Genomic DNA, 27499 nt, shown 5'->3' with positions numbered 1-27499 from the left:
TCTGGTATAAAAGTCATGAAGGAAAAAGTCTTTCACACACTTAATTTGTTTTGCAGTGCCCAAACATGGCACTGCACCGGATACTATTAGTGATTCTGGTCTTCATCACAGGTAAGTGCTTTTGCTTGGATTCAAATATAATTGGATTTTAAAACTCCATTGTACATGCTTTGCATGTTGTGTTATGTACAATAAAACCCGAAATACTATTCAAATTATTCAATTATATGGCATTATAAATGTTGATTTGATACATCTCTCAGGTCACTCTTGCTCAGTCTCAACCCAACAACCAAGTAAGTAGTTGGCCTTATACCGAAATACACATGTTGGGATTTTAAAACACTTTACAAATAGTGCACAGGTGTAAAACAAAGCATGGCTAGGCAATTTCCTATAGTTTATTCCTTTTTATATTATTGTATACATTGTTATTTTATTTGAATTACATGTAATTATTTAATTCATTTTAATACCCTCTGAATTGTCATGTATATTAATTTGTAACAACAAAATACCACAACATTCCACTATTTTTTTCAGATGTGTGCAAGACCTTTGGCAGTGGGGTCATGCAGACTTTCAATGGAACCATGTTCTATGTGAAAACCACATGTCCTGTAACACTGACACACTTCTCTTATAAGGAAGTTGAATGTTTTATCTCTGTCCAGCGTGATGAAACTGGCTTCATGAAGAGAGTTGAGATTTTGGTGAATAAAATTTCTACCATCATTCAGGACGGAAAGCTCACTGTGGATGGAAACAGGTATTTCACACGACACCTGGAATAAATACAAGAATGAGATATAAATTAATCATTACTTCCTTATTCTTAATTGACAGCCTTCAATGATAGAGACTTAAAAAGCACTTTTGTATGTCACTCTTGTCGGGCTTCTGCTAAATGCTGTAAATGTAAATTCATATTTATCTATTTTTAACCTATTATATTTTTTTGTTTAATTAGAACTAAGTCAATACTGCACTTATAAACTATCCTTACTGATTAAAGTCAAATAACATGTTACTGTATTTAGTTATTCTGCAAGATTACAGGAAAATTATATTTATATGTTTAGCCTTATGTTTTATTACTTTCTGCTTTGCAAATATTTAAATTATTTCTATTAAAACATTTTTAAATTAGCCATCACGTGCAATTGTACTGTAAGTATTTTCATGGATTCGATCCTTACTGATGTTTTATGATATACTTTTACAGAATCTCTCTGCCCTATTACCAGACCTATCTGAGTGTATATACATTTGGCATTTATACCAGACTTAAATGCAAAGTTCTGCCACTTTCTGTCACATGGTATACTTTACCTGATGGTGTCACTTCACTTTGGGTTAGTACAGCAAATCACCAAGACGTTTTGAGTATCTCTATACAATCGCAATTACAAATAATTATTCAGAGTGTATGGGTGAACAGATAAGTCAGTCTGAAAGGTAAATCTGAAGATAGATAAATCTGAATACAAATTTTGATCAGTGGAAAACAATTTAAGTTATACATATTTACAATAGACAGATTTGTTTGTAAGCAATATAATTATTATCATACACACCTATTATATTGTTCTTGATATAACTTTTTTCCTGCTGTTGACATATGCCGATCAGCCTTAACATTAATTCTACCTGTCAAACATTTTTTAGGCCACTCTTGTAAAGACAAAACATCTTTTTTTATAGACCCATCTAGGTATAGACTTAACAAAAGACCTTTGAAGGTGTGCTACAGTATAGTATCTAGTGCCAAGATGTTAGCAGCAGATACACAGCGGAAGTTGTGAGATCAACTTTGTTTGTCCAGCACATCCCACAGATACTTAATCAGCCATAATATCTAAGGAAGTTAGAGGCTATGTCAAAACCTTAAACTCTTAGTCGTGTTTTTTAAACCATTCCTGAACATTTGTATAATTGTGACAGCATTATCCTACTGAATGTGGCCACTGACATTAGGAATACCATTGCCACATGATGCACATGAAAGAAAATGTGACTCATTAGACATAAGCACTATTCGGACGGGATTAGTTCTACATGGGGACGTGGGGGTAATTTAATTATTACCAGGGCTTCTCTGTGATTTTAGTCCCATCCGAATGCGCCATCTCGGTAATCATTACGGACAATGTCAGTAAAGATTACGGTGACTTTTACCTTCTGTAAAAAGGTCCGGAAAAATTACCTCAGGTAATACTAATCCCATCCGAAACGACCCGCTGTAAATATGTACGGTAAAATTCCGTCATTTCCTGTTTAAAAGTAGTTTTTGGCACGTTTTGCAAGCATGGAGGCGCTTAAAACAGGAAGCAACGTCATACGCACATGACGACAAGGAGGTTACTGTTGTGCATAAAGCGAGTTACCCCTCCCACTTCTGCTAGTTTTACTGAGATGTCTTGTCCCATGCGAATTGGCCAATTAATATTACAGATGTCCTGAGGTAAAATTGCATTACTCCACGTCCCCAAGTAAAACTAATCCCGTCCGAACAGTGCTTAAGCCACCTTCTTCCATTGCTCCATGGTCTAGTTCTGATGCTCACATGCCTATTGTAGGCACTTTCTGCTGTGGACCAGGATTCAAGATACAATGCATTGTGTACTGATACCTTTCTACCATAGCCAGCATTAACTTTTTTCAACAATTTGTAATACAGTAGCTCTTCTGTGGATTTGCTCCTTTGCTCCCCTCATGTATCAGTGAGTACTGACCACTGCATACAAGGAACACCCAACAAGATCTGCTGTTTTGGAGATGTTCTGACCCACTCATTGCCCATTTTAACTGCTTCCAAAACATCAACCTCGAGAACTCACTCATTTATCCCAACTCACTCATTATCCCAACCCGTGATGAGTGCCAGTGTAGCAAGTAAAACTAAGTTATTCACTTTACCTTTCAGTGGATTTAATGTTATGGCTGATCAGTGTAACCTCATTAAATCATAAGATAAGAACACCAATGTAACTAGGTGTTGGACATATTTACGTAGACCATTGTGTTTGATAAACCAGTCTCCTTAATAGATGTAATATTTGTAGAAAGACATCAGGGTTTTAAAATAACTTTGAAAAAATATTTGTACAAGATTTGGTCAACACACACACATGCACATACATACACACACTAGATGTTGTTGTACGCTTACATTTTCATTATGTATTATAGGTGCAACTGGACATGGCCTTAATGGATGGGATGACTGGGATATGTGGGAGTTCATCAGGTTCATGTCAAAATTCATACAATTATGTCTCTTTATTGTTTTATTAAATTTATTAATTTTTTTTAGGTTTATGAGCATACCACATCAGCAATTTTATTTTATTTTTCCAGAAAAGCAGCTTCTTGCAAATATCATACGTAATAATTGTTGGATTAAAGATTCCACTACAGCAGATGATAGAAATGGGGTAAGGATTCCAAAAACACTCCTATTTCAGAGAGCCACAGGATTCTGAAAACTGGTCCTTAAATTGTATCAACCTGAACCTAGATAATATCTCAGAAATTGTATATAAGGCACTAAATGAGTTTTACTTGCAGCATAAAGTTTGTTTTTTCTTGTCTTTTCAGAATTGAAGTGACCAGTGTTCTATTAATGTTGTCTTACAGTACCTAATAATTTGTAAAGGTGTATCACCTTTTACCCCCACAAACACATTAGGAATCTTCTAAATCGGAAATACAGAATACTGCTAAAATTAAGAAAACATTTATTGCAAAAATGTTACCTCGGAAAAAAGCTTCTGGTCGCCTAAAATGTATAACTAGGAGAGAGACGTTTCCCATGTTTCTTAAGCTGTAGAATTTAATTGCTGAAAGACTTTCACTTTCCAAAATGAAACATTGGATATTATTTCCATGCTATGTCAAATTTTGCATTCAATACAAATTCTAGCAACCACAACACAATCAAATGCATCCATTAACAAATCAAACATTGTTTTATTTTACAGACCTGTACAAAGTTTAAAAGTCAGGCCAGAGAATGCACTGAAGATTCCAATGATTTTCTAAGTCTCTGCCTGAAAAACATGTACAATGCACATAAGTTGGTACAATGTGCTTTCTATGAGGAGTTCCTTCGCTCCTGTGATGTCGCAAGTGAAAACAAAATGGAAAAATTTCGATCTATAATTTCATGTGGTAAGTGTGCTTTTTTGCAGAGCACATTATTTAAACAGCTACATTATTTACAAATTATATTTGATAAATGATAAAATGATAAATGTGAAATTCCCTGCAGAGGCACATCGCTGTCCTGGAGATTTGCAATATAAGGATAAAGATGCTGCTTTTCCTCCCACTTGCTCCAATCCCCAGCTTCAGACAGAGATCAAAACCAGCACTTGCCTTCCTCAAGCTGGTGTGTATTCTTTAATTGTCAGTACTACAGTGGAAATGATAGCCATCACCCAGCAATTTTAAAGTGCTCTTAATTATTAAGTACGTTGGGACACTGATAGCATAAGCAAATAAATGACAAATGTAGGTTATCAGCTCATGGTTTTGTTTAAGCTTGTGCAATTTTCCCTACTTTACCAATCAACCCGAAGAAGACAGGAAGATTTCCTCCATTTCATACTGTATGTAATGAGAATGGAGAACAAGGGCAATTTTAGGTAGATTCTTCAGTAATATGAAGTAAACAGCAAAACAAAACAACATTGTACGAAACCAACTTTGTTTTGTTCTAATTTTATTCTTCTTTGCTTTCTTTCATACAGGTTGAGACATGTCTATTTAATTTATCATGAAGCGAACCTTGTCATTTGTTTTTCCAAACTTTCTCTTTTACTCACTCTCTCTCTCTTTTTCTCTTCCTTATTCTTTCAGGTATGGTCCTGAACAATCTAACAGACTACCACAGTATTAAGCTGGAGGACTGTCCTTGTTTGCACAGGGGAACTACTTATAATCCTGGTCAAAGCCGCAGCACAAAGTGCCAAAATTGGTGAGAACATTCAGCACTAATGTTCTTGTCATATGGTCTGGTCTCTTAAGATACTTTTTGTAGTGCTCTAGTGAAAACACTTTTGCCTCTGTTTTTTTCTTAGTAAATGCGTTAAAGGAAAATGGATCTGCTCAGCTAACACCTGTGTGACTCCATGTGCCATTGAAGGCTGGTTTGTCAGAACCTTTGATGGAAAAGAATATACTCTACCTGGAAAATGTACCTACATGGCTGCAAGGGTAAGTTGAAGAAAATCAGAACATGTAGTTTTTAAATGAAGGTTTTTATTATCAAGGGAAAACAAAATCCAAACCTGCAGGCCTCACTTTTAAAAACATTCTAGATAAAAACTATTGTAAGGACATCTCCTGTGCACAGCACATATCAAGTCATCCCATAGTTTGATCCAACTCTGGGCTCTGGTAGCTCTTTAATAAACATTGATCTTAATTTGTTTAAGACATTGCTTTGTTTATTTGGATGTAAGCCTGTCAGTGTTTTGCTGAACCAACAAATACATTTTTCTCTGCAGCTTACCAGAAGACACCTATTTTTCTCTATATTTATGTACAGTATATAATGCTAATTCTAATTAGAATAGATACAATATACCATTTCTTTTCACAGGGAATAGACTGGACTGTGACCATCAAGGTTTCTGATGTGACAATAGGAGAATTGTACCTTACAGTGTTTAAGGTGTGTTTCCTCTATATTCCATTCAATTCAATTCAATATTTGTATAGTGCTTTCTCATAATTGACATTGTCTCAAAGAAGTATGAACATACTTATACTCTTGCCAGATATTTTTACTAAGTTGGTTGACTATATTTGTCTATATTTAGGAACAATACACCTTCTCATTAAACCGTGTTCAATTTGGGAAAAATGCCGCTGTCACAGATTTGTTACAGACTGGTAAGTTTTCTACAAAACAAATATGATTTATGCTTTATGAAGGTTTCTTTCTCTAGTTATGGCAGACAAACAAATAAAAAATGTGTAGTGAAAAAAACATGTATATGTTACATATATAGTGTACACTATAAAAGCAAAGGTTATACAGCTGAAATTCTCAATCACAATTGATTTGTCACCAACCAATAAAGGTTTACAATATTTTTCATAAATACCATTTTCCTTTTTAAATGCTTGTATGATTGGTGAAACTCCTTGTTCTGAAACATGTTTTTGTAAGCTGAAAGTATAAACCACAATTGTCAAGTATAAACTGGTTAGAGCAGATGGATTGGTGAAACAATAGTCAAGATTCATGTAGAACATCATATTGTCATTACTTTAGATGTGGCAGCCAATGGTAAGCCACATAAACTAATAATCTGTAGTTATCAAATTAATAAACAATAAATAAAAAAGCATGGGAAAAACATCCAAGTAATATGTAAAGATAATGATGACCAAGTAATTTTATTTCTTCACAATATAAAAATAAAAAACTAAATGTAATAGAGTAAATGTAACTTGCTACCAGACTCATACAAGTCAAACATTTTTCCATTTCAGAACATGTGAAAGTCTACTGGCAGTCTTCAATGTTTGTTATGGTCCAGACATCTTTTGGTATGAAGATGCAAGTCCAAGTTTCTCCTGAAGTTCAAATGTACTTATATTTACCTCAGGGAGTTAAAACCACAGGTATAACACTGTTCATTGTGCAGAGTATATACACAATATGGCCAATGACTAAGCACCTTAGTTCCTCTAATTTATGTGTTGATGTATGAACATCTCATCTTTACAGGTCTTTGTGGTTCAAACAACAACAACACAGAAGATGACTTAACTACGAGCTGTGGTATTGTGGAAAACTCAGCTCAGACTTTTGCTCTATCGTGGGCGCTTGGGGCCTGCAAGGCAGATATTCCAACTGTATGCAGCAGTACTGGCAATGGTATAGCTGTTATTTTATCATAGGAAAGGAAAGGAAAACATGAAAACAATATTGATTTACTTGATATTTCCTTCTTGTGTGTGCATTGTTATTTTTTTGGTGAAAAATACAATGTGTTTTGTACCTTATTTCTATGTAGAGATATTTGCTAAAGATAAGTGCAGCCTGCTGACAAACACAAATGGTGTGTTTGCCCAGTGCCATGAATATGTGGCCGTTAACTCTTATTTCGAGGTAAGAAACAACAGATAGTTACATTTTCTTTTACTTAGTGAATAATTGTAACAATTAGAAATGTTTCCTTTAAATTTCCAGGCCTGCATTCAGAGAACCTGCCAAGCTTCCTCTGGCTTACAGGAGCATGTGTGTGTTGGCCTGGGAAACTATGCTAAAGCCTGTGCCAGTCATGGCATCATCATTGGTGACTGGAGAGCAGAAACAGACTGCAGTGAGTCTATTTTATTAGCTAAAGGTTCATGATACATCCTAAGTACTGAACTACAGTATTGTAAGCAATACAAGCAAAACATTACAAGCCATATTAATCATATTGGCGTTACCTTATAATTCTAAACTATATAATACAGTAGTAAAGTTTTGAATAATTAATAACAATACATAAAATACAATAGAATACGGGTTAATTTACAATTTAAAATTTGAGAATTGAATCAACCACAAGTTAATCACACGGAATGCATTGTATCGAATATACATATAAATCACTCCAATCAATGTATTCTATTATAGATCATTTTCCAATTTTACACAAAATTCCCCTAATGATGTGTAAAACTATAAACACTTCTCACTTCCCACTAACAAAGCAAAGAAAGATAACATTTAAATACTCAAGGACATTACTTACTGTAACACAGTTTCCTGTTAATAATAATAACCAAAATAACTTTTAAATAATCTATGTAGTAGGTTTTAAATTATGATTTATATGAGAAACTGATGTCAATAAAATTTTATGTTGAAAAATTAAAAGATTCAAGGGTTAAAATTTGTTATATTTGTTATTTGTATGATTTCATATTTACTTTGCTCTGTGTTCCAGCTCCTTCTTGTGAGAGCAATCTGAGGTTTGATTACACCATACAGGCATGTAATCATACATGCCGCTCATTGTCTGGTACAGACCCAACCTGTGACATGCCACATGACCCAGTGGAGGGCTGTGGATGCCCACATGGCACCCATCTCAACACACCACTCAGGTGCAGCCCTCAAGCCCTTTGCCAATGCTACTACCCAGGTGGAACAACTCCTCCAGGTCCTGTGGTTATTGATGGACACAAATGGTACTGTATGCTCTGCTTTTCAATCACATTCACGTTTATTTTGGACTAAATGACTAACTACAGAATTCTAAGTACTTACTCTAGTAAAATGAATAGATATATTTTTAGCATGTTTTAGAATATATTTTATTAAAATATTTTTTCTTTGCAAATTAATGTTTACTACATTTACAAAAGCATATGCAAAAAAACCACACATTTAAAACACATTATAAGTGAATTATGCTGGATATTTGTTTTGCAGCCTGTGTGCAAACGGAAAACTCCAGTGTTCAAACGTTTGTGGTAAAGATTTCCTTCTTTTATATGTGGAATATTGAGTTGTTAATAACTAACTAGTCATACAATATTACGAATGTGGACATTAGAGGTTATAGTGGCTAAATATTCGTGGATTATACATTCGCATGCAACAAACATTCATGTAGTTTTCATATCAACCAATAGTATTACAAGCAGAGCTATGCAAAAAATCGTACAAAAATAGATCAAGAGGGTTAATTAATTGTTTATATCAAACATAAGAATGAGAGTGGAAATGTCATGTCAGTGGAATTAATTATGGACTGATTGTGAGTGCTAGTGTAGATGGATAGATTTTATATCGCAAAAACATCACATACAACAATCTACAGTAGACTTTCAATAGTATAGTGCAACAAACAAAGACATACTGTAAATATTTTAGCGATGACCTGATTGTTAACGCAAATAGACAGTCTATTAAAGTGTGGTGAACAGAAAATATTTGCATCTCAGTGGTTGTGGGTGGGCTGCAACAACAGAAGACTGCTTTGGGTTTCATTCCTGTCATCCCAATATAGGAATCTGAGGCTACAGTGAGCACACTTTCACTGAGACTAGACAGTTTCCAAATAAAATAAGGTGAAGTGATATTTTTCCGGTGTTTAGCTGTTAAGGATTTGTCAAGCTCCTGACCTGTACCTGGGTTTATGCACTAGAATATAACGTATAATTCCACCCTATTTGGATTGCATTTGGATTAATAATTGTATGGCATCAACTGCTATTGTGTCATAAATAAGAAACCTTTAACTTTGTTTTAACTTTGTCCTCTAGACTGTCCACATGGACAAATATGTGTCCATTGTGCACAAGCACCAGTAAACACAACACAAAAGACATGTAAAGGCCTGAGCAATCCATCTGTGAGTATTTCTATATCAGATTACAAGCTACCACATCGCAATACGAATTAGCTGAGATATAATTGAATCCATGAAATAATAAATTAAAAAAAGCTAAATAATTAAAATTTTACAGACACAGAAAAGATTGTCAATTGCTTCTATAAATGAGTTACAATAAATTTGTTCATATACATTTGAAAAGAGGCTCAATGTCAGACAATATGACCATAAAATGTAAGAATGAATTTACATTGATGCACATTCATTTTACATCATGGCTCTGAGAAAGAAGTCTTAACTTTTAACATATATAAATTATAGTGATGATTTTATTTTTCTATTTCTGATTTGCCTTCACAGAGTTCTGTGCAGAGTTGTATCAGTGGCTGTTACTGTCCAGAAGGCCAGTATGTGGACCATAATGGCAGCTGTGTGACTCGAGAGAATTGCACATGTGAATTCATGAGGATGGTTTATGCATCTGGGCAGGTTGTGGAGTCGAACTGTAAGACATGGTAAATGAAATCTTTTATGATTTCAAATTAAACTTAACTAGAAACAAGATAAATTAGTGTGAAATACATTGTATAAAAGTGAAGTAAGAAACAGGTACTCTAATTTCTCTATTTGTTGATGATTGCCTTTACGGTAGCCTTTACAGTGAGCCATGGTATGTTTAATCTTTTGAAAACTATTATGATATCATTCAACAATTGCTATACCATGCATTCTTTGTAAGCTCTTTGTGGATATGCCTGCAGCAGTCATGGATGAAAACAAGAAAATCCTACAGAAATAGTTGATATTTAGTTGTGGGGTTAATCGTTAATGATAATATAATTGATGACAGTTGTATTGCATCACTTAATTTTTAATGCTGTAATTTCCCATTTAGGATTTAAAAGTTTAAACCGATGAGACTGAATCAAATCAATTAACCATTTAACTTTTCTAAATCTTAAAATCCTTTCAATTTAATGGGGTACATAGAAACTATTGCAATGTTGGTGCTTACATGTTAAACCTCATCATTCAGCACATGCAGAGGAGGACAGTGGGACTGTAAAGGTGATCCATGCCCAGGAGTGTGTGAAGTGTTTGGTAATGGACATTATAAGACCTTTGATTCCAAATGGTATCGTTTTGATGGCCACTGTCAGTACACTCTGGTTGAGGTGAGTCATGTTCCTACATATAGAAACAACTCTTCTGATTAGAAAATTATATATATATATATATATATATATATATATATATATATATATATATATATATATATATATATATATATATATATATTTATTTATTTATTTATTTTTTTTCTGAATAGTTAGAATGACTATTAAAAACACTCATTTATGAAATATTTCTTAAAAGTTTACCTGTTACTATAGTTTGTACATGTGTGTATGTGTGTGTGTTAGGATGTGGGTTTGCTGTTTTCCATTAAAGCAGAGAGTGTGCCTTGCTGTGATGAAGTTTTAACCTGTTCACGGGCCATTTCAGTGAAACTCAAGGTACCTGAATATTTCTGTCTGTTTATCCTACCAAGCATTTTATGCATATGTTCAATTCAATTCAATTCAAATTTTTCACATATGTTCACACTGTGAAGCTAAGTTTTCAACTCTGTGTTATTGTAAATATGGGTTAAATCCTGGGTTCAATTTCTTATTTAAATAAGTTTTATTGTGACAAAATAATTTTAAGGTTAATTTCTGCTGTTATTGAGGTTTCATTGTGGTATATTGCTGTGGGTTTTGCTGTTCCCTTTGTCTTAAAATGTATTTGTATGATTTTTACTTTTACCATGGAATCGATTTTTATAATGTATATAATAAATATAAATATGTACTTTGCTCTTTAATGTTCCATACCTTTGTTTTAGAAAGACAGGATTGTGAAATTTAAAATGCTACTAATGACTTAATTATTCAAGTATACAGTATATCTATAGATTGTGTCATAATTGAAGTTTGTTTTAACTCAACAAAATTTATTAACCTTGAACAGAATGAAGTGACTCTAACTCTTCGTGATATGACCGTAACTGAAAAGCTCCTTGAAGGGTTGAACTTCAGTACTCCTTCACTGTACTCTGTCCACACTGTGGGTCTGTACATCATTATCTCTGTGCCAGAACTGGGCCTGACTGTGATTTGGGACAAGCAAACCAGAATCAAAATTGAGTTGCAGACCAGATGGAATGTAAGGAGCATTTCATTTGTTTTACCATGTGATTTACCAACAGATTTCAGGAATGTTTACATGTATCTGAGATTTAACATTTTGGCCTAAACAAACCACCATGAATAGGTGTGCATAGCTTAGTGTTAACTTGCATGCCAAAAGAGTGCTCAATCTGCATGCCAAACGTCAACAGTCTGGAAATGTTTGTTGTCCTTTTGGAGAATGATCCTGTTGCTTTTTATTAATAGTTCTTTTTGATCATGTCAGTTTCATGTGTCTAGATTTTACTGTGCATCTCAAGCCTGTCTTGTTCATGGTTCATTCGTGTGTGGACTGACAGGGACAAGTGCGTGGACTGTGTGGTGATTTTGATGGAGAGCTAAGGAATGACATGCTGACGAGGAGCTCCACTGTAGTCTTCAGCACACTGGAGTTTGGGAACAGCTGGAAGACAGCCGTGCCTCCCTGTTCGGATGTGGCCCATCAGGAACTGTTTCCTTGTGATCGTCACTCATACTGTGCAGCTTGGGCAGAGAAACGCTGCATGATTCTACACAGTGACATATTTAAAACCTGCCACCTAAAGGTTCCCTACGATGGATGTTTTTGAATAACTTTCATATTTCATTTTTTAAAAACTTAGATAAAACATTTTTTTAAAGAATCTTTTGTATTTTTCCTTTGTCCAAAAATTAATACACTTGATCAAATACATTTCTGAAATATGTTAAACACACTTATGTATATAGATTTTCAGAAGAAGCAACATCTTTTCATTGCATAATGTATGGCTTTCCAATACCTTGCAGGTTGATCCAATACCTTACTACCAGGCCTGTATTTTGGAGTCATGCTCCTGTGATTTTGAGGGCAAGTTCCTGGGATTCTGCACAGCTGTGGCAGCATATGCTGAGGCCTGCACAACTCAAAATGTCTGTATCAAATGGAGGACTCCGGATAGGTGCCGTAAGTGTCTTGCAACATTGAAAACATTTACTATAACTTGTTTTATTTTTTTTTGGTACTTAAAAAAAACTTTTTTACAGAAAAAAAGAAAGAAACCATTCCCTTTTAACAAATGATAATCATAAAATTCCTTTCTAGTGTGTATAAATATATTTGTACTGTGAAATGTAATTATGTGTGCATTACTTCCACAGCGGTTTATTGTGACTATTATAATAAAGAGGGTCAGTGCAGCTGGCATTATGAAGCCTGTCCTCAACAAATTATGACTTGTGGGAAAGACAACAAATTCTCTGGAAAGCTTGAAGGTATTAATTTTTCACTTTGATGAATTTTCAGTATTTTTTTTAATTTATGCCATAGTCCTGCTTTTTAGGCAGTAACAAATTTTGTAACTGAGTTTGGGATAAGTGTTTGGTGCGTAGGAAAGATAATGAAAGTTTATTAAGCGTTTATTTCAATTTACATTTGAATCATGATAAATTATTAAACTGGCATATTTTTGGATAAGGTTGTTACCCACGGTGCCCTGCTGAGATTCCATATTATGATGAGAACAGAAAAATGTGTTCCAGTTTGAAAAACTGCACCTGTTATTTCAACAACACTGTGATAGAACCTGGTGCTACAGTGACTACACCAAATGGATGCTGGTTAGTTTGTATTTTGTATGAAAATATGAGCAAATGTTTTGTTACATATCCTAAAAGCTTACCTTGTTTTTGTCATAGTAACTGCAATGGCGGGCAAATGATTTGTGGTGAGTTATAATAATTCAAATAAAATAAATGTAGATTTTTACACTGTTTTGTTTTGATCAAATTATGCGCTTTCAAAAAAAAAAATAATAATCCCATGTATTAATGTACCAAGGTGCCTTAGTGGACTGCATACAAAGCACAACTCCACCCACAACCAGAAGTAAAGGAACCACATCTCAAACTACAACCAGAAGTACAGGAACCTCAACTAAATTCACAACTACAAAAACTGTAAGCACAAGACCAACTACAACCAGGAGTACAGGAACCACAAGTCAAACAGCTAAAGTTAGCACAGCTCCAACCACAACCAGAAGTACATTAACCACAATTCAAACAACAACTAAAGGAAGCACATCTCCAACTACAACTAAAGGAAGCACAACTCGACCCACAACCACAATTACAGGAACCACATCTCAAACTACAACCAGAAGTACAGGAACCTCAACTAAATTCACAACTACAAAAACTGTAAGCACAAGACCAACTACAACCAGGAGTACAGGAACCACAAGTCAAACAACTAAAGGAAGCACAGCTCCAACCACAACCAGAAGTACAGGAAACACAACTCAAACAACAACTAAACGAAGCACAAGTTTAACCACAACTAGAAGTACATTAACCACAATTCAAACAACAACTAAAGGAAGCACATCTCAAACTACAACTAAAGGAAGCACAACCCGACCCACAACCACAATTACAGGAACCACATCTCAAACTACAACCAGAAGTACAGGAACCTCAACTAAATTCACAACTACAAAAACTGTAAGCACAAGACCAACTACAACCAGGAGTACAGGAACCACAAGTCAAACAACTAAAGGAAGCACAGCTCCAACCACAACCAGAAGTACATTAACCACAATTCAAACAACAACTAAAGGAAGCACATCTCCAACTACAACTAAAGGAAGCACAACTCGACCCACAACCACAATTACAGGAACCACATCTCAAACTACAACCAGAAGTACAGGAACCTCAACTAAATTCACAACTACAAAAACTGTAAGCACAAGACCAACTACAACCAGGAGTACAGGAACCACAAGTCAAACAACAACTAAAGGAAGCACAGCTCCAACCACAACCAGAAGTACATTAACCACAATTCAAACAACAACTAAAGGAAGCACATCTCCAACTACAACTAAAGGAAGCACAACTCGACCCACAACCACAATTACAGGAACCACATCTCAAACTACAACCAGAAGTACAGGAACCTCAACTAAATTCACAACTACAAAAACTGTAAGCACAAGACCAACTACAACCAGGAGTACAGGAACCACAAGTCAAACAACTAAAGGAAGCACAGCTCCAACCACAACCAGAAGTACAGGAAACACAACTCAAACAACAACTAAACGAAGCACAAGTTTAACCACAACTAGAAGTACATTAACCACAATTCAAACAACAACTAAAGGAAGCACATCTCAAACTACAACTAAAGGAAGCACAACCCGACCCACAACCACAATTACAGGAACCACATCTCAAACTACAACCAGAAGTACAGGAACCTCAACTAAATTCACAACTACAAAAACTGTAAGCACAAGACCAACTACAACCAGGAGTACAGGAACCACAAGTCAAACAACTAAAGGAAGCACAGCTCCAACCACAACCAGAAGTACATTAACCACAATTCAAACAACAACTAAAGGAAGCACATCTCCAACTACAACTAAAGGAAGCACAACTCGACCCACAACCACAATTACAGGAACCACATCTCAAACTACAACCAGAAGTACAGGAACCTCAACTAAATTCACAACTACAAAAACTGTAAGCACAAGACCAACTACAACCAGGAGTACAGGAACCACAAGTCAAACAACTAAAGGAAGCACAGCTCCAACCACAACCAGAAGTACAGGAAACACAACTCAAACAACAACTAAACGAAGCACAAGTTTAACCACAACTAGAAGTACATTAACCACAATTCAAACAACAACTAAAGGAAGCACATCTCAAACTACAACTAAAGGAAGCACAACCCGACCCACAACCACAATTACAGGAACCACATCTCAAACTACAACCAGAAGTACAGGAACCTCAACTAAATTCACAACTACAAAAACTGTAAGCACAAGACCAACTACAACCAGGAGTACAGGAAACACAACTCAAACAACTAAAGGAAGCACAACTCGACCGACAACCACAATTACAGGAACCACAACTCAATCAACAACCAAAGGAAGCACAACTCCAACCACAACCAGAAGTACAGGAAGCACAACTCGACCCACAACCAGAAGTACAGGAACCACATCTCAATCTACAACTAAAGGAAGAACAACTCTAACCACAACCAGCAGTACAGAGTTTTCGCTAAGAACTGGAACAGCAAACACCGTATCGTCTGGTCCTCAAGAAAGTAAACTTACAACAGAATTCACATCTAGAACCACAACTACAACTAAAGGAAGCACAACTCGACTTACAGCCAGAAGTACAGGAACCACAGCTCAATCTACAACTAGAAGTTCAGGAACCTCAACTAAATTCACAACTACAAAAACACTAAGCACAACACCAACTACAACCAAGAGTACAGGAACCACAAGTCAAACAACTAAAGGAAGCACAGCTCCAACCACAACCAGAAGTACAGGAAACACAACTCAAACAACAACTAAACGAAGCACAAGTTTAACCACAACTAGAAGTACATTAACCACAATTCAAACAACAACTAAAGGAAGCACATCTCAAACTACAACTAAAGGAAGCACAACCCGACCCACAACCACAATTACAGGAACCACATCTCAAACTACAACCAGAAGTACAGGAACCTCAACTAAATTCACAACTACAAAAACTGTAAGCACAAGACCAACTACAACCAGGAGTACAGGAACCACAAGTCAAACAACTAAAGGAAGCACAGCTCCAACCACAACCAGAAGTACAGGAAACACAACTCAAACAACAACTAAACGAAGCACAAGTTTAACCACAACTAGAAGTACATTAACCACAATTCAAACAACAACTAAAGGAAGCACATCTCAAACTACAACTAAAGGAAGCACAACCCGACCCACAACCACAATTACAGGAACCACATCTCAAACTACAACCAGAAGTACAGGAACCTCAACTAAATTCACAACTACAAAAACTGTAAGCACAAGACCAACTACAACCAGGAGTACAGGAAACACAACTCAAACAACAACTAAAGGAAGCACAGCTCCAACCACAACCAGAAGTACATTAACCACAATTCAAACAACAACTAAAGGAAGCACATCTCCAACTACAACTAAAGGAAGCACAACTCGACCCACAACAACAATTACAGGAACCACATCTCAAACTACAACCAGAAGTACAGGAACCTCAACTAAATTCACAACTACAAAAACTGTAAGCACAAGACCAACTACAACCAGGAGTACAGGAACCACAGGTCAAACAACTAAAGGAAGCACAGCTCCAACCACAACCAGAAGTACAGGAAACACAACTCAAACAACAACTAAACGAAGCACAAGTTTAACCACAACTAGAAGTACATTAACCACAATTCAAACAACAACTAAAGGAAGCACATCTCAAACTACAACTAAAGGAAGCACAACCCGACCCACAACCACAATTACAGGAACCACATCTCAAACTACAACCAGAAGTACAGGAACCTCAACTAAATTCACAACTACAAAAGCTGTAAGCACAAGACCAACTACAACCAGGAGTACAGGAACCACAAGTCAAACAACTAAAGGAAGCACAGCTCCAACCACAACCAGAAGTACATTAACCACAATTCAAACAACAACTAAAGGAAGCACATCTCCAACTACAACTAAAGGAAGCACAACTCGACCCACAACCACAATTACAGGAACCACATCTCAAACTACAACCAGAAGTACAGGAACCTCAACTAGATTCACAACTACAAAAACTGTAAGCACAAGACCAACTACAACCAGGAGTACAGGAACCACAAGTCAAACAACTAAAGGAAGCACAGCTCCAACCACAACCAGAAGTACAGGAAACACAACTCAAACAACAACTAAACGAAGCACAAGTTTAACCACAACTAGAAGTACATTAACCACAATTCAAACAACAACTAAAGGAAGCACATCTCAAACTACAACTAAAGGAAGCACAACCCGACCCACAACCACAATTACAGGAACCACATCTCAAACTACAACCAGAAGTACAGGAACCTCAACTAAATTCACAACTACAAAAACTGTAAGCACAAGACCAACTACAACCAGGAGTACAGGAAACACAACTCAAACAACAACTAAAGGAAGCACAGCTCCAACCACAACCAGAAGTACATTAACCACAATTCAAACAACAACTAAAGGAAGCACATCTCCAACTACAACTAAAGGAAGCACAACTCGACCCACAACCACAATTACAGGAACCACATCTCAAACTACAACCAGAAGTACAGGAACCTCAACTAAATTCACAACTACAAAAACTGTAAGCACAAGACCAACTACAACCAGGAGTACAGGAAACACAACTCAAACAACAACTAAAGGAAGCACAGCTCCAACCACAACCAGAAGTACATTAACCACAATTCAAACAACAACTAAAGGAAGCACATCTCCAACTACAACTAAAGGAAGCACAACTCGACCCACAACCACAATTACAGGAACCACATCTCAAACTACAACCAGAAGTACAGGAACCTCAACTAAATTCACAACTACAAAAACTGTAAGCACAAGACCAACTACAACCAGGAGTACAGGAACCACAAGTCAAACAACTAAAGGAAGCACAGCTCCAACCACAACCAGAAGTACAGGAAGCACAACTCAAACAACAACTAAACGAAGCACAAGTTTAACCACAACTAGAAGTACATTAACCACAATTCAAACAACAACTAAAGGAAGCACATCTCAAACTACAACTAAAGGAAGCACAACCCGACCCACAACCACAATTACAGGAACCACATCTCAAACTACAACCAGAAGTACAGGAACCTCAACTAAATTCACAACTACAAAAACTGTAAGCACAAGACCAACTATAACCAGGAGTACAGGAAACACAACTCAAACAACAACTAAAGGAAGCACAGCTCCAACCACAACCAGAAGTACATTAACCACAATTCAAACAACAACTAAAGGAAGCACATCTCCAACTACAACTAAAGGAAGCACAACTCGACCCACAACCACAATTACAGGAACCACATCTCAAACTACAACCAGAAGTACAGGAACCTCAACTAAATTCACAACTACAAAAACTGTAAGCACAAGACCAACTACAACCAGGAGTACAGGAAACACAACTCAAACAACAACTAAAGGAAGCACAGCTCCAACCACAACCAGAAGTACATTAACCACAATTCAAACAACAACTAAAGGAAGCACATCTCCAACTACAACTAAAGGAAGCACAACTCGACCCACAACCACAATTACAGGAACCACATCTCAAACTACAACCAGAAGTACAGGAACCTCAACTAAATTCACAACTACAAAAACTGTAAGCACAAGACCAACTACAACCAGGAGTACAGGAACCACAAGTCAAACAACTAAAGGAAGCACAGCTCCAACCACAACCAGAAGTACAGGAAACACAACTCAAACAACAACTAAACGAAGCACAAGTTTAACCACAACTAGAAGTACATTAACCACAATTCAAACAACAACTAAAGGAAGCACATCTCAAACTACAACTAAAGGAAGCACAACCCGACCCACAACCACAATTACAGGAACCACATCTCAAACTACAACCAGAAGTACAGGAACCTCAACTAAATTCACAACTACAAAAACTGTAAGCACAAGACTAACTACAACCAGGAGTACAGGAAACACAACTCAAACAACTAAAGGAAGCACAGCTCCAACCACAACCAGAAGTACATTAACCACACCTAGAGCCACATCCCCAAAAACAGGAAGCACAAGTAGTACAGCTACAACCAAAACCACAACTACTGATACCACAGGTATGTTCAGCTGTTTGATAAGCAGGTGTAAAAATATTATTTACCTGATATAAAGACATTTTTTTAACTCCAATAGTAATTGTTTTTCTTTTCTCATTTCTTTTTTTTCACAGATTGCAAGGATCTACATGGAAACAAATCATGGAAAAATGGTGATCAGTGGATTGATGGCTGCTACAATAATACTTGCATAATGGGTGGTATTACTGTTAGACCTGTCAAATGCCCAGCACAGGTCAAGCCAGCATGCCCCAGACAAACTGAAAAGTTGGTAAAAGATAAGGAAGGATGTTGTGAAAGATGGCAATGTGACTGTGAGTACAGTGGTCTTTTCTACTGTTTAAGAAAAATAAAAAAATCAATTAATTAACCAAACAGTATAACACCCAGTTAGCCAGTAAATGAATGAATAAGTATATTTATCTTGTTTTATCCCACACCAAACATAAAAGCTTATTTAGGGCTATGATCTGAGTTTCTGTTCCTGTTTTGTTAAGAGGTTGTATGCCGAGATTTCCCTATGCTTCCCTTAGGTCAATGTGATGTCTATGGAGACCCCCATTATACTACATTTGAAGGGCAGGACTTTGATTTCCTAGAAAACTGTACATATATTCTGGTGGAGGAACGGACTCCTCTTCACCATCTCAGAATCAGTGTTGACAATTATTACTGTGAGCCATCTGCTTCTTGTGTTAAGGGTATCATTGTGAAGTATCTTAACAGCACAGCAATACTTCAAGCCCTTCAAGTTCCTAAAAAAAAAGTACAGGTAGGTCTATTTAAATGAATGAATTGCTCTTTTATTGTTTTTACATATTGCAATATAGTACTGTGCATTTTGTACAAGATGCATGTTTAGGCTGTGTTTGTTTGAATCTGTTATATTTTCTAGGTTACTCTGAATAAAGTAACAATAAACCCACCTTATCAAGCAGATGGACTTAGGTTTGAGGGAACAAGTACCAAAGTTTACATTTACATTGAAGAGATTCGTTCATACATCTCTCTCAGTGCAAGGAACACACTCCAAATCAATTTGGCAATGGAACACTTCTCTAATAACACACAGGGGCAGTGTGGTAGGTTTCCATCATTTTAGCATGCTTTTTAATTGTGAATTACTGTAGTTTATAATATCATTTACTGTATATCAAGACATAGTGTAGTTTATCATATCATTTGTTCTACCTTCTATTTTCTTCAAGGTGTTTGTGGAGGTACCTCATGTATGCGTAGGAATGGTTCTGCTGAGAGTGCCAGCTGCTGTGATAAGACTGCATTTGAGTGGATAGAGGATGATCCACAGAAACCTTACTGTCAACAGGTCCCCCGTCATGTCCCATGTTCTCCACCAATTACTCCAAAACCACCATGCAAGGCTCCTCTCTGTGAGCTCCTCAGACATAAGTAAGCTTTAGCTTGGTCTTCTTTAGCTGTGTTTGAACTTCAAGGTCATGGAACTTTTTCAAGATTTTTTCTCTAGATTTGCAAACATATTTTTCATAACAGATTATTTGAATAAATGCACAATAGTTGGGAAAAGGGTTCAAACTTCTGGAATGTAAGCATGTTATAAAATACCAATTTATAATGATTTGTTGCATGTTATGGTTTTCAGCAGGACCTCAGCAAAAAAAAATGAGGAAAAAAATGAGGAAAACACATTTTCAGGAAATAAAAAAGTCTGTGTTATGGAATGTCTACATGTACATGTAGTAAACAAGCAGCATTAAAATAATAAAAATATAAATAATCTGTATGAAAGCCACTATTTACCCTCATTTTTTATGTGAAAGTGGCATAAGACTTTTTATTGTCAAGTAGATGTACAGACCATTAACAGTGTGCTTTATTCTGATAAATTTATCAAGTATCTGCATCAGACAGTTCATATCCATCAGATACAAGAGTGTTTTTTTTCTATTGTTTTTCTATTGTTTTTAAGGTAAAATATATACAGGAGCAATTTACTTCCTAAAGTAATAGGTTCATTATAAGTAAATAATTTTGTACGATTTTATATTATTATTTTTATTTTACTTTATTATTATTATTATTGTTGTTGTTTTTGTTGTTCTTCTTCTTCTTTTTATTATTATTATTATTATTATTATTATTATTATTATTATTATTATTATTATTATTATTATTATTATTATTATATTCAAGTTTCCATCACTGAGTCATTAATAAATTCAGCTACAGTAGATGTTCGGTTAAGACTACAATGAATATAGAAGTTCATATACAGTTATATACAACATTTTTTTTCAGAACTGCGACACAATATAATAACATTGAATTTTAATTTAACTTAATCTTTCCTTGTTGTAAACTGTTGTATAAATAAGAACTGTATAGCGGGTGAGAATTAGCAAATGACCAGGCTTGGAAAAAACGTAGAGAGCATAGAAAGGATAACTTGGCATCCGGTTACTCATAACTAGCCCATAATTTATCTCTTAGAGGGGCCAGACATTTTAAAGAACAGAACATAAGAAAAACAACAGAGACAACAGATGTTAAAGATTTCACTGAAAACTCTATGTGTAACAATGCAGAGAACAGGTCCAAGACACTGTCATGGGAAAATAATTTGCTTTGTTTTTCTTTTTTTTTTTTTTGTAAGTGTTACTAATCTATGTTTTCTGTTTCGATTTCAGCGTGTTCAGTAAATGTAGCAAGGATATTGATGTGGAGAAGCTAGTAAGTAACTGCAAGTTTGATTACTGTGTGGCCCAAAACAATGCAACTCTGTGCTCTCCACTAGAGCGTCTAGCTGATCACTGCAATAAGAAGGGCTTCTGTGTAGCCTGGAGAAATCTCACCAGTGGAATTTGTGGTAAGGTTGCCTTTTTACTTGAATGCCTGAGCCATATGCAGCAAATTTAGAAGTCCTATTAGCTGGTAGATATCAAGATAATTTAGAAAATCTGTATTTAAAAGAATTCTTTTAAAGAGTTCAGAACCAAGGCTGACATGCAAACTTTCAAATGCAGAATTGGTAACATGAACTACTGTAGGGTAACTTGTCTTGAGTAATATGCAATTTATAAAAAGTCAAGATAATAAGCTGGATCACTCACAATTAAATATGAATTAAGTGTTTCTACATATAGACACATCCAAGCATTAAATGAGTAAAGCTTATAGACATTCTGTGTTTACTCTGCCAGAATTAAATGCTTTATTTTGTCCATTCTTTTATGTTTTAAAGCATGTTTCCTTTTTCAGACGTTACTTGTCCTAAAGGAATGATTTTCGATGAATGCCGGAGAACTCCAATTGATTTTTGCAGTGGCGGGTGAGAGCATGTTTGTTTGTTTGTTTGTTTGTTTACAGACAACTTATCTAGTTTGTGTAACAATGCTTTTCATACTTTTCATGAGTCTGTGTTATGTGTGTTTATCACATAGTGTTCGTGTTCCTGGCAAAGATTTGGATACAATGAGGACTGGCTGTTTCTGCCCAGACAACCAACTACTTGCTGACCCACACAAAGACATCTGTGTATCTACATGCACTAGTGAGTGTTTTTTGTAATACAAATTGTTGCTGTGTGTTTGTCTATTTTTTTTTATCATTTCTGAGTAATTGTTCTTAAACTGATATTACCTGTGGTTCCTGTGATTTTTCAGACTGTAAAGGCCCACTGGGAGAACCCATGCCGGTGAGATATTACCTATTACCCATTACCTATGATGCAATGTTAAAAATTAAAAAATGTTTCAAAACTCATTCAGAAATTATTGAGAAATTTCTAACATTATTAGCCCACAATAACCCATATTAACCCAAACTGTACACACTCTTTTTTTTTTTTTTTTTTAGAAAAGGCAATACTAAACACAACTCAAAAACAAACTAAGCAGATTATCAAAAAGCATAATGTCTTTTCCACCAAGTCTCTAATTACACTCCAAATCTCTGTCTAAGGTTGGGGCAATATGGGAGTCAAATTGCCACATGTGTAAATGCAATAATCAGACACTGACAGAATGCTGGCCAAAACCAACACCTCCACCTCCCACATGCAGTCCTGGCTTTTTCCTTGTCCCTGGATGTTGCAACGACCAGATATGTGGTAATTTATCACTTTGGCCTCTATGTGCTGCGATTACTGAAAAACCTTTTCATTACATATTTTCTGTTACCTTCATTTATTTTCATTTCATTAATTTATTCAAATTAAACCAAGTAGTCTATTTAAAATGGAAATTAAATCAAACTTGAACATACAAGTATAAAGTGATGTCTATCTATTTCTATCTAATTATTAAGAGAAATTGATACCAAGCATTTTAAGGTCAATTGTACCTTATTGTTGTAAAATATGAAAAGAAGGTCTGTTAATCAACAGGACATTCATGGTTTTTGCGTGAAACATGACAAAAATGCCTAAGATATAATTAGCGGTCTCTATAATGTTTGCTTTATCTCTTAAGCATTTTTTTTGTATATTTCTTATCATATATAGTATGGATCACCTTTCAAACACTAATGCAGATTGTCACTTTTTAACACCTAACTTGTTAAGAAATAATGTATTTCTAGATTGTTGTAATTAGCATCGCTTTCCCCTTTCTCTTACAGTTGAGAAGAAGACTTGTGAATACAATAGAACAACATATAAGGTGAGTTCCCCCATCTTTGCTCTATGTGCAGTGAGAGCATAGAAAGTATAATAATTTAACAGAAATATGAATCATAGAATAATGTTAAGGACAATGATGAGATACACATAATGAGTTTCACATAATTTTATAAATTATAGAATGCTTTCCTTTAATTAGCATTTAATTGTTATTGTTTAATTAATAACAAAGTTATTGTGAAATGGTCTGTTTACAGTGACAGTATTTGGAAACTTCTGTCACATTTACAGATGTGTGAATTTTATTGCATTAGAAAACATGCAAACACAAGTGGCAAAAAAAGAGATAATATGGTTTATAAAATATGGAGCTTAAATAGTTTCATTACATGAATGTGTCTGTGGACACGGGGTAAAAGCAGAACCAAATGCAGAGATAACAAAATAAAAACAGAGTTATTAAAAAAACACAGAAAATAAATACACGGTAACATGAAACAGGAACCAAAACACAAAAGCAGACAAAAGAAGAGGACTCCACAAAGCTAACTGCAATGCGGAGGAAATAAATACACATAATTAAACCAATTACAAACAGGTGAGTATTACAAGACATGTGACAGAAAACACACTGCCGGAACACCCCCTAATGTTTCAGCAGAGAATGTTGTCGTGGAACTTTTGAGGTTTGAGAGAATTAAAGCATAAAATATCACACTGGTAGGCAAAAGAGTAAAAAAGGTTTCACGTTTTTATTGTGCTCAACATGAGAGAGGAAGGGCCCCGATCATTGATAAAATCTGATATTTTAGACAGGATTCAAATGAAACAGGACATGTAAAAGCAAAACATCATCAACCATTGGCTTAGAAGCATCGCCTGCTCATCTTCTGACCAAGCTAATCTGTACCTAGCAAGGTCTCACGGAACCTACCAAGGTCTCACAGGAAAGGTCTACTGGAAGCTGTTTTAGGAAAACAACTGCAATCTCTAGTCACAATAACTACCAGCCACGAGAAGCATAGAAGCATGGAAGGACAGATTCTTAAGAACATCTCTAAAGTGAACATTTCCACTACAATTTCCAAGCAGAAGTCCTGACAGAAACAAGTAGAGTTGCCCCATCTTCTAGAACCCAATTGAATCCTTTGGTATATATAATTAGAATAGTGATCGATTTCTTCCAGTTGAATATTTATGGCTGTTGTAAATGCATGATAAGCTACATACTAATACAAGACATATTTATACTTTATAACACTAACACTAAAATAATAAATGAGAGAATAAACAAATGGATAAATTAAAGTGTATTGTACTGATGTTTTTTTCATGGACACCTCAGGTGGGTGAAACATGGAGGGACCCTAAGATCCCTTGTCAAAAATATCACTGTACAAGTGCAGGCACTGAAATAGAGCGGACTGTGTGTCCACAACAGTTATGTCCTGAGGTGAGCTCAAGTTATAACACATTTAAAGTTTGGAATCTTCGCATATAGTATTACTGATATGGATCTTGAATTCTGTCTGACTTCACCTGATCTGTGCATATCTAGGAACTCCGGGTTTGGGATGAGCATCATTGCTGCTATTCATGTACGTGAAACATCTTTATCTCATTATTTCACTTTGAAGCAAACACAGTGCAATAATTTGGAAGGATTTGGAACATTTACAGATTTCATAGTGGATAGATACTGTACATTTACAGGGATTCTATGAAGAACAAATGTTGTTTTAAATCCTTCAATCACATCAGTCAAATATTTTAAATAATCCTAATTAAATTTTGTTAATAATTTATAACAGACACCACAGTCATTATTTGTGCTAACACACACACACACACACACACACACACACACACACACACACACACACACACACACACACACACACACACACACACACACACACACCTCACTTAATGTTTAATATGGTTCTCATGAGTATTTGTATAAATCTTCTAGGCAACACAACGTGTGGAGTCAGGTTGTCCAGAATGACTGTTGAGAACTGCACCACGGAGGTGACACTGCCCACCTGTGATGGAAACTGTGCATCAAGTTCCCTGTAAGACTTTCTATTTATTTTTACTATAAGATTTTTTGGCCATAGTTAACCTTATTAGCAGACAGTGATTGAAACATTGACATGGCAAAAAAAAACGAAAAGTGAAAAAAGGCTTACGATAAGGCTAGAAGCAGGACCCGTGTTAATATAGGATCAGCCTTCCAGTGCTGGAGAGAACTGAACGTCTTCTGCTTGAAACAGAGCTAAATCTTTCACGGTACAAGACACAGTACTACAAAAACACATTTGTATTACCATAGTATTACTCACTGAGTTCAGTTATTGTTAAAAATATCCCCTCGGCCAGCTGCCCCAGCAGGTTCCACCATAATAGTTGCTTGGGTTACGTAGGTATGTGTGGGGTGGAGCTATCCAAACAGGGGTGACACCCATTTGGGTTAGGGACATGTTTGTTTTGGTGATTTCAAATTTCAAACATTGCGCACCCCACCTTTAAGGGGCACTCCTATTTAAAAATATTTATAAATATAAGCCTAAATAAACACATTTGCTAAAACATTTGCACATGCTAACAGATCAACACCCACCATTACAAGCATGTTTACCTCAATCGAGGTTTGATTACTATGTCCTCTTTGTATACTTGGAGTTTGCACATTTTTCCTATGCTTTGGCAGTTTCCTCTCCAAGTCCAAATACAAGCATGGTAGGCTGATTGGCATCTCTACATTTTCTGTAGTCTGTGATTTCCACAAATGGTTGTCACCACTTACAAACCTCATAAGGAGTGTATATTTCACACACTAGATCTTTGGCAGACTAACTGTTTTTTTTTAGGCAGGCCACTGCATTTTTTGTTGAATCACACTAGGCTCTTAACACAATGTGATCTTTGCAGGCAAGAATGAAAAGTACATTTTAATGTTTAAAATTTTAAAAGATTTCATGTTCTAGAAAGTTGTATGTTTATGGTTGTGTAATGTGCTGCTTTGTAGGTGGGTAAGGTCTGGGAATGAGCTGTGGAATAAGCAGACCTGCTGCAGAGCAAAAGAGTACGTGACAAGAACGATTACTCTGAACTGTGGTAAAGCTACAGCTTTATACACATACAAACACATCAATAGCTGTGAGTGTCAGCATGAAAAATTGGACCATGAAAGATAAAAAACGATAATGTAATGGTCATCGAACATGATGTTTACAACAATAATCCATAAATATATCTGGTGTAATTTGATTTGCATGACTTAATATTTTTTGAATGATCAATGCATTATGATTTTTTGTTAATATCTTGTGTTTTCCGCTTCCTGCTGTATTCAATGCCAAAAATTCACAGGAATTCCTTGTGAGATTTTTGATTTCTTTCACTACATATTCTAATTCTAATAATGGTTAAATACTAAAATTGCAGAATATCAAGTCTAAATGGAAATGTAATAGATATCAAGAGTCGTGGACTATTTGCTTTTTTTTTTTATTCTTTTCAAGAATATGTGCAAATGATCATCTAAAATCTCTTAACAATGTATTTATATGGTATAATCAGTGATTAAAGAAATGCAAAGCAT

General features: G+C 35.6%; 1 protein-coding gene across 2 annotated transcripts; it reads left to right on the top strand.

Moving 5' to 3' along the window:
- Positions 1-27499, top strand: LOC113655858 (mucin-2-like). 2 transcript variants are annotated; one of them, XM_047803823.1, is made up of 44 exons: positions 1-111; positions 264-296; positions 544-769; positions 1226-1355; positions 3193-3250; positions 3361-3437; positions 3984-4173; positions 4274-4393; positions 4864-4981; positions 5085-5220; positions 5609-5680; positions 5829-5901; positions 6508-6639; positions 6746-6895; positions 7035-7129; positions 7211-7343; positions 7959-8202; positions 8447-8487; positions 9283-9371; positions 9714-9868; positions 10390-10528; positions 10778-10870; positions 11367-11561; positions 11884-12129; positions 12353-12509; positions 12704-12817; positions 13021-13162; positions 13241-13269; positions 13383-16793; positions 17037-19295; positions 19409-19609; positions 19829-20067; positions 20191-20377; positions 20504-20705; positions 21962-22140; positions 22533-22602; positions 22715-22824; positions 22937-22968; positions 23235-23382; positions 23892-23932; positions 25238-25345; positions 25451-25490; positions 25865-25967; positions 26924-27499. In XM_047803823.1, exons 1-44 carry the CDS (start codon positions 66-68, stop codon positions 27090-27092), a joined length of 10932 nt encoding a protein of 3643 aa, XP_047659779.1. In that variant the 5' UTR covers positions 1-65; the 3' UTR covers positions 27093-27499. The 2 variants fall into 2 exon arrangements, with proteins under 2 accessions (XP_047659779.1, XP_047659778.1); XM_047803822.1 differs by having other exon boundaries at positions 13383-19295.

This window comes from Tachysurus fulvidraco, chromosome 19 (assembly GCF_022655615.1).
Source record: "Tachysurus fulvidraco isolate hzauxx_2018 chromosome 19, HZAU_PFXX_2.0, whole genome shotgun sequence".
NCBI classification, from domain to species: Eukaryota; Metazoa; Chordata; class Actinopteri; order Siluriformes; family Bagridae; genus Tachysurus; species Tachysurus fulvidraco.
This window is presented reverse-complemented; position numbering and strand designations above follow the sequence as displayed.